The sequence below is a fragment of the Nicotiana sylvestris genome, chromosome 1 (genome assembly GCF_000393655.2).
Source record: "Nicotiana sylvestris chromosome 1, ASM39365v2, whole genome shotgun sequence".
Taxonomy (NCBI): Eukaryota; Viridiplantae; Streptophyta; class Magnoliopsida; order Solanales; family Solanaceae; genus Nicotiana; species Nicotiana sylvestris.
Genome location: NC_091057.1, coordinates 152781931 through 152791181, shown reverse-complemented (window position 1 = coordinate 152791181; position 9251 = coordinate 152781931). Strand labels below are relative to the sequence as shown.

General features: G+C 38.8%; 1 protein-coding gene across 1 annotated transcript; it reads right to left on the bottom strand.

Annotated features, from left to right (window-relative positions):
• Positions 1-1144: 1144 nt before the first annotated feature.
• On the bottom strand, positions 1145-1555 carry LOC138876292 (protein FAR1-RELATED SEQUENCE 5-like). Its single transcript, XM_070155205.1, has one exon. The coding sequence runs from the start codon at positions 1553-1555 to the stop codon at positions 1145-1147; it is 411 nt and encodes a 136-aa protein (XP_070011306.1).
• Positions 1556-9251: the final 7696 nt, after the last annotated feature.

Genomic DNA, 9251 nt, shown 5'->3' with positions numbered 1-9251 from the left:
GTAAACGGGTGCAGGTTGAGAGTATCTGGGTGAAGTGGGTTGATATGCGGGAGGTGGAGATGATTGGTAAACGGGTGGTGGATTTTGGTAAGAGGGTATGGGTGCTTGGTAATTCGGGATAGGCTGATATGTAAGTGGAGGTGACGGGTAAGTGTGGTATTTTAGTGGTTATTTGGCTCCCTGTACGACCATCACGGTATTGAAATCCTTCTTCTTGGTCGTGCCACCATACTGTAAAGCCTATATTTGAGTCGGCTAAAACATATATTTGAGTTGGAAAAGTATACTAACTTATAATATTTTTTGGATACGAAAGCAGAACTCCTTTGAATAATTTTTTTTGAAAATACTTTTTGACCATTTCTCGATTGGTGCATGTTATTCTTCCGCAAGGACTTTGTTAATTTTGTTTTTGTAGAGTTCCAATTTTATCGGATGTCTCTGAAGCAACAAACTTTGTTTAACAATAATCTCTAAATCAGTTGACAAGAGCTTGAAAAAATAATCATCTTGTTGTGCTTAATTATAAGTAATATGTCAAAAAAGTAGGAAAAGTTATTATTGCTTGTTTACTCGTAAGTCGTCTCACTTTACCACTGGGAACAATAATACGTCTCACTTCGGACTCGGCATCGTTTGCAGCTAAAGTCATAATAGCAAATGATTCTTTCATCAAACCATCTAAGCGAATGGCCGGCTATAGATGAAGTTGGTGATTTCTTCTTATTGTTGTACTCATCAAATCCATTCCCTTGTTTAGCATTCTTTGTCCATATTTTTAAAATATATTTATTAGGGATATAAGAAAGTTCTAAGTCAAAGAATAACACTTTTAATGCATGACAACACAACCAACCCAAGGATTCGAACATAAGACAACTACAACTTATGGAATTGTCAAATGAATTGAATTGGACGGTGTCAGTTTGTCCTCCTTCCCCTCTAAGAACTGTATATGGGTGATAAGTGCCATTACTTTCAAGTTTGATCACTTTCTTAGATGTTCCTTGCAAGAATTCATGTGCTTTTAATATCCCACAATCTTCTATAGCGAATTTAGGTGTTCCTTGATATTTAAAATCCTCTGTCGCCTCAATATCACGCATTTCAGCTGCCCGTTGCTTATAATGATTAAAAAAATGAATTAAAGTCGTCTCTTGCAAGCCATTTCAGTAAAGACCCTATTAGTTCTCTCACTCCTCTGAGTTGACTTAATATCTACAGAGAAAATATAACGACTAAATGCGGGACACCACTTTTCCCTCAAATCATATAATCTTTGAAGCCAATTATTGCTTCCATATTCCCATTCTTCAGTTATTTCATTCCATACTGACTCAAACTCCGACTCTGATTTGCACCTCCATAAGAGCTTATCAAAATATTTTTCTCTAAACCCTGGTTTCCAATAAAGTTGAGGTATATTTTTTTGAGCATTTCTGTCAATATGCCATTTACATATACGGTGACAAGTACTTGGAAAAACTTTCTTAATGGCAGACGCTATTGCAGGAGCTTGATCAGTAAAAATAGTTTTGGGAGCCTTTCCTCCCATTGCCTTAAAAAATGTGTGAAATAGCCAAATAAAAGAACTCGTTGTTTCATCACTTAAGAATGCACATCCAAAAAAAATATTTTTTCAGTGATTATTCACACCCACAAATGGAGCACAAATCATGCCATATCTATTTGTACGATACGTAGTGTCAAAAAATCATCACATCACCAAAACACTCATAGTGCAACTTAGATATACTATCTCTCCAAAAAAAATTGCACATTCTTCCATCTTCATCTACTTGAAAAGAGTAAAAAAAGGTTTGAATCCTCTGACTGCAAATGCATAAAATGATTCAAAAGAGTTTGAGCATCTCCACAATTAATCATACTTCTCTTACGTGCTTGTATAAAATTGTGAGCATCTTGTTCAATAAATCCAGCATTTTCAACACCATCTGCGTCATTTTGAAGGTATCTGACAGCTTTTCTAGTGCGAATACCAACATTTACCTTAGAACTAAGAATGACTTTAGTAGCATCTGTAAGCCGTCGGCCAGACGATATGAAATGCCTCAAATTTTCCTTTACCATCGGGTGGGTATGCTCATCAAAAAATTCAAATACTTCCCATACCCCATTTGAAATCTTAAACTTTATGCGAGCCATGCAACGACATCTATATTCTAACCTTTGACGTTTCTTTTCTTGACAATCGGAACACAGCGGGGATTGCCCTTCGCTAGAACAAAGAAATAAATATCTAGATAATTCTTTGTTTCTATTATAAGTTTTGGCACCTTTTCGAACACAAAAACCTTTTGCCACAACATAGGAATTGTAAGCTTCATGCGATTCATTTTTCAGAACAAAATTTTCTCCCAATCTTATGTCACGACCCCAACCCCGATTGTGATGGCGCCCAACACAATGCTAGGCAAGCCCGACCAATAAACACTCACAATCCCTTTATATTAGAGTTCAATACCAGCTAACAGAATTTAAATACAAATCTGATATAAATAGGAGTCTGAAATAAAAGATCAAATGTACGAAAACCATAATAATAATAATCTCTACAATGTCCCACCGATCTGATGTCACAAGTCACGAGCCTCTATTACACGAGATCAATAGTCTAATACAGAGGTAGTCTAAAATGCGGAAAAGTAATGAAATATAGAGGGAGAGATCGGGTTTGCAGACACCATGCAGCTACCTCGATAACTCCGATGGAAACTGAACAGCAGGAAGGCTCGCTCTACGCCTCACGAACACCTAAATCTGCACACACGGTGCAGGGAGTAATAATCATAAATAATGGGTAATAGTAAGAAATCACGTAAAGGCACTAAGCAGTTCTATATCAAAGCCGTAAAACCATTTAAACAGCAAATAATGAAAACATCAAGTAGAATTCCTTAAACCGGGTAAAATAAAGTATAAATCCGCTCCTCGAGCATACTGTTCATTTATTTATTACATAACCTCAGTACCCAATTCATATAATTTTCACAATAACCAAAATCAAAATATACCGTTGCGACGTGCAGCCCGATCTGTACATCGCTGTGGTGCACAGCCCGATCCATATAAATAGTCGATTGCGCTCACTGGGGGTGTGCAGACTCCGGGAGGGGATCCTACAATCCAAGCGCTATATTGCTGCGTCGCGCAGCCCGATCCACATATACATTTGATACGGCGTCCATGTAAGTAATTGTTGTAGCGTGCAGCCCGATCCCTAACATATATATAACATCCTCACTATTGGGTTTTCAACCCCCCTCAGTCATTATAATCATAGTCTCTCGGGCACAACAATATAAGGTAGGGATCTCAGCCCACATAATTCTTTCATTTAGAATTGGCATTTCTAAAACCAGTTCATATTATTTTAAACTGTTAAAAACACGACTGAGGATATGATTTTTAGCAAGTAAAGTAAGGAAAATCAGTCAAAATTCCCCCTAAGGGTTCTACAGGTCGGCACAAGGCCCCAAACATGGAAACTAGCCCAAATCATAATGATAATACATAAGTCTCAGTCAAAAATGTAGTAAAAACATCATTCGGGGTGGACCAAGTCAAAATCCCCAGTAGCAATGGACCACACGCTCATCATACAGTGTGTGTCTCAACTCAGTATAGCACTACGTTGTGCAAATCCGGGGTTTCAAACCCTTAGGACATAATTTACAATCATTACTCACCGCAAGCTTTCAAAGCTCTAGCTCGCTATGCCCTTGCCTCTCAAATCGGCCTCCTCGCGCGTCGAATCTGACCAAAACCACAATGAATATGTCACAATATGCCAAGAAAACAATACCCAATCATAAACAATCGAAATATATCAAAAATCCCGAAATTGGAAAAACCCGAGCGCCGGGCCCACTTATCGAAACTCAGAAATTTTTACATCAACGGGTTCCTTATCTCGCCACGAGTCCATACATATCAAAAACTCTCAAATCTGACCTCAAATGGTCCCACAAATTCCAATTTAAAATCTCAAAATTCTAGTTCTTCCCTTTTTAGCTAAGTTTCCATGAATTTCAGGATTAATTTCACAATATAATCAAGTTTTTAGTTCATAAAACTTACCTCCAATAAATCCTCTTCGAATCCCTCTTCAATTCCTCCCAAATAGCTCTCAAAATGCTCAACAATGGTGGAAAATGTCTTAGGCTCGCGGATGAAATGTTTTAAAAACCCTTCTGCCCAGCTACGATTTCCTTCTATGCAAACGCGAGGGCGCGTGATGAACAAAACTTTCCTGGACCAAAATTACCTTTCGCGAACGCGTCTGATCATCTGCGAAAGCGATGCTTCCACAGCCTCAATTATGCGAGCGCGGCCCCAGGCTCGCGAACACAAAGGCCAAAATAGGCCTACACCTGCTGCTGCATCTATGCGAACGCGATGCCCTTGGTCGCAAACGTGATGAACAAAATAGGCTTGCACCTGCTGCTGCATTTTCTGCATATTTTCCAAGTTCAAAACTTCCCGATAGCCATCCAAAATCTCCCCGAGACCCTCGAGACCTAAACCAAAAGCACCAACACATCCTAAAACATCATTCAAACTTGTTCCAATCATCAAAACACCTCTAACAACATCAAAACCATCAATTTACATCGAATTCAAGCCTAAGTTCATTTAAAACTTCCGAAACACGCTTTTGATCAAAAACCTAACCAGATGTAACGACCCGATCGGTCGTTTTAAGATTTTGCACTTTGATCACCAGTTCTCGGGCATGACTTGCCCCTTGTAATGTGTTATGACTTATGTAGATCATTGGTTTTGGTTTTCACGGAAATCGGTATGAATTTGAAAGAACAATCTCAGTTGAAAGTTTGAATTTGAAAGAACAGTCTTAGTTGAAAGCTTTGAATTTGAAAGGTTTGACCAAGAGTTGACTTATTTGTATATGAGCTCGGATCAGAGTTTTTATGAGTTGGTTAGCTTCGTTAGGTGATTTATGACTTAGGAGTGTGATTGGAATTGGCTTTGGAAGTCCGGTGTAGAATTAGGGTTGAATTGGCGAAGTTAGTATTTTGGCGAATTCCGGTTGATAGGTGAGATTTTGATCCGAGAGCTTCTGTAGCTTCGTTATGTCATTTGGGATGTGTGTGCAAAATTTCAGGTCATTCGGACGTCGTTTGATCGGGTTTTTGATCGAATGCGTGTTTCGGAAGTTTTAGAAGAACTTAGGCTTGAATTCGATGTAATTTGATGGTTTTGGTATTGTTGGAGGTGTTTTGATAATTAGAACAAGTTTGGATGGTGTTTTAGCATGTTTTGGTGTTTTTGGTTGAGGTCCCGGGGGCCTCGGGGTGATTTTGGGTGGTTAGCGGGAAGTTTTGGTCTTGTGCAAAGTTGTAGGACATGTTGCTTCTGTGAGCACGTGATTTTTGTTTTACGCGACAATCGCTCCAAAAGAATTAAAAATGTATGTGTCATGCGTAATTTAAACCATGACCCGTTTGTTAGATGGAAAATTACAAAAATACGCATTTTTTCTTTTGTCCTGATTTGTTGCCGTGTTTAATTTTGCCTACTTTTAACATTTTATCCGCGTGAAATAAATATGTTAAGTGTTAATTAGTGGTGCTTGGTTTTATTTAATTAGTTTGTGTATTTAGGAAATTAGAAATAAAGAAAAAGAAGACAAAATTTGTTATAAAATGAATTTGGGCCGTGCCCATTTCAAAATCTGGAGCCCAATTGAACAGCCCAAACCCCCAGTCCGAACAGCCCACCCCCAGGACACAAAACGACGTAGTTTAACACCAAAACTACGTCGTTTCAAGGCCGATCCATCTCAACCATTCAAACCAAACTGATCCAACGGCCAAGATCTCACACCCCGTACCCACTAACAAACCCGACCCGTCTCACCCGGACCGAACCCAAACCCTCAAAACGACACCGTTCCATTTAAGCCTTCAGATCCAGACCGTAGATCTAGATTGATCTAACGGTCGAGGTTCACCCACCCACTAACTATATAAGCCCTTCACCATACCCTGCCCCCCCTAGCTAACACCCCTGCCTTCGTCTTCACCGAACCCATCCCCTTCAAACCCTAGCCGCCCCTGCACACCTTCACCAGAAACCCGGCGGCCTGAACGCCGGTGACCTCCACTTGAACACCATAGAACCCCCTCACCACCCTGAACATAGACCCGTTAACAGTTTGGTTCGAATCACCCCCCAGGTCCTCGAATCTTCATTTGAAGATTCGAGTCAAAACTCGATCTAACCCAACCAACCCCAGTTTCATACCAGACACTCCCCGGACCCTCCTCGTGACCAAACCATACTTGGTTTGGTCCGAATCTAACCAGGGAAACACGAATCCCAGATCTAAGTTTTTGAACTCTAGTTTTCCCTGTGCATGTTCCGTGTTTTGTTCAAAACGAAGAGATTAAGGTCTAATGGACCTTAATCGAGGTGTTTCTCATCCGAGAAACACTTCGTTTAAAAGTCCATTCAACCTTAAAGAAGGTCTGTTCAAACACAAGTGGATTTTTCTGATTTGTTCCTTAAAAAGATTTAAGGTGAGTTTGTTTTCTTTCCTTTATTTGTTTTAGTCCGTGTGATTTGTTTTAAATATCTGGTCATGTTTTGTTTCAATTTGTGTCTTTAAATTTTACCACCTTCTGATTGACCACTTTGCCTGAACCACTGTGTTTTGTTTGAACCCCTCCTATTCTGATAAGACATGTGTATTGGTTGTATTCCAAATTTGTACTGACTAACTGATTCCTCAAAGTATAATCCTGCTTAATCAGTATAAGTCGAGTCATGTGTCCCATGCTTTTGAATGTCTGATTTGGCTACGTTTGTGTATGTTAATGCTAATATAGTCGAGTCGACATGTGTCGTCAATTAGTTTCAACTGTCTGAACAAAGTTAAATCGATTTGCTTCTATTGAACATTTGCCTGAATCAATTAAGAGCCAGTTTAGTTCACTTATAGCTGTTGGATTGTTTGTATTTAGATTCTGAATTGGGAGGCATGTGCACTCGTGCACAGCATGTGCACTGGTGCACCTCATGTGTTTTGTGCACAGCCTGTGGCCTGCATAAAGGTTTTTGTTAAGCTCTAAACAATTTGACAGCATATGCTGTCAGATATATTTTACTGCCCATACCTTGCTTTAAGTTTAAAAAATGTTAAACCTTTTAAAAGTAAGTCTGCCAGGGAATGTTGATGGGGTTTAATACTTGATTAGCTAAAGTTGGAATTGAAATGGAAGGCACATGGGAGGGGTACTGGGATATTCTGAAAACAGGCTGTTAAAAGAGATAGTTTTGAGGCCTATAAAAGGACTGAACCTGGAAGAAAAAAAGGAGATATACAGAGAGAGAATCAGAACTGGAAAAAAAATACACACACTGTGAGGAGTTTGGAAAGGAGAGCTGAAATACATACAAAACAGATACATATAGATAGAGAGAGATTAAGGGATAGAAGGGATACAACCAACAATCAGAAACTTTTTTCCTCCTATTATTATTGGGTTTCAATTGTTCAACTTGTTCAAATCAATTCTGATTCTTTGAAATTCCAGTTGTGTCTATTAGTCGAGTGTTTTCATTGGTTTACCACTGGTTTGGTCTGTCTGGAGTTCTGATTCTACTCCACTGGGTTTTGCTGTTATTTGGCTATTGCTTTCTGTTGGACATAGTCGCATTTCTGCACTCGAGCCTGTTTCTTGCTATATTGCTTTGCCTGCTGCTATCTTGCCCTGCTACTGCTGCTATTTTGTTTCTTGCTGCTGCTGATTTCCCCATCTTTTTCTTCTTCTCCTTTGCATTTTCAGTGTTTCCAGGTACACATTTCAAACCCAACTTTGGTGTTAACTGTAACAATTCAAAAGCATGAAATGAAAGGAGTTTCCTGAAGAAGATTTAGATATCTGTTTTGTAAATGTTTGTGATATACTGACTTCAGACTGTATAAATTGATTAGTGTGATTCAGTAATGAAAGATTAGTTAGATAATACTCAATCAAGTTTAGCCTCTAGCTTCTTAGTTTGTAGTTGTTTGCTGGTACAAAAAATGTAATGACACAATACAGAGAGGGCATGGAGAATTAGTATAGATTTTGACTAGGATTCTCGTTCAACTGAACGACATGCGTAGAATAGAATATTTCCACCTTACACAAATGTTTCTTTGTTCATTTTAGTTTTCTTTTATCATAACTCGTTAGGCAGTACATAATATTATGTTCAAATCCCATTAGTGACAATGCCTAGTAGTTAATTCCTTTAATTCGGCCCCAGTTAGTCTAGTAAATTTCAATTCAAGAAACGTTTGGACACAAGTATAATGTTGGGTCAATCTCGAGTGTAATTTCTTTGCCCAATTAAAGTATGTTTCATGAGTTATGACATCCCTCCACTTTGTAAATAATCAATCAGAAATTGATAAGAATCCGAATTAGGCAAAAGCCTATAGTTGAATTAGCACGTACCTTTTCTTCTAGTTTTAGAGACAAATGCATTAGAAATGTAGCCACTTTAGGATATCTTTTCTAAAAATAGAGATGAGCCTCGCCAAATAAAAGTGCAACAATTGTGGGGCCCTCCATAAATAACCATGATAATTATCTAGAACTCAAGATAGGCCATTTAATAAATTCCACTGCCCTCCCCGAAGACAATAACGCGTTAGATTCTTTAGGCGCGACTTAATCAAATCACATTCTTAAATTCGGGTGCGCATTTATGTGACCCAATTTCAAATCTCAACGGAGTCGAAATGTGTTAACAACTACGGGTGCATTGATTGTGACGTGGTTCGAGATACATTTTCACGACGTTGCAATTCTATAAAAATAAATGATAATAATAAAAGCGGTTAAAACTTAATAAAAGCACATAAGTCACAACATGTATTTAAATCAGATATTTAGCCATTATAACAATTTAAGCGACCGTGCTAGAACCACGGGATTCGAGGGTGCCTAACACCTTCCCTCGGGTCAACAGAATTCCTTACTTAGAATTTCTGGTTCGCAGACTTCAATTGGAAAAGTCGAAAATCTCCTCGATTTGGGATTCAAGATAAACCGGTGACTTGGGACACCAAAAGCCAAACCTTTCCCAAGTGGCGACTCTGAATTAAATAATCCCATTTCGAATATTGTCACTTAAATTGGAAAAACTCCCCTCGCGCATTAACCCTTCGGGGCAGGGCGCGCAAAAAGGAGGTGTGATAGCTTCTGGTATTTCCG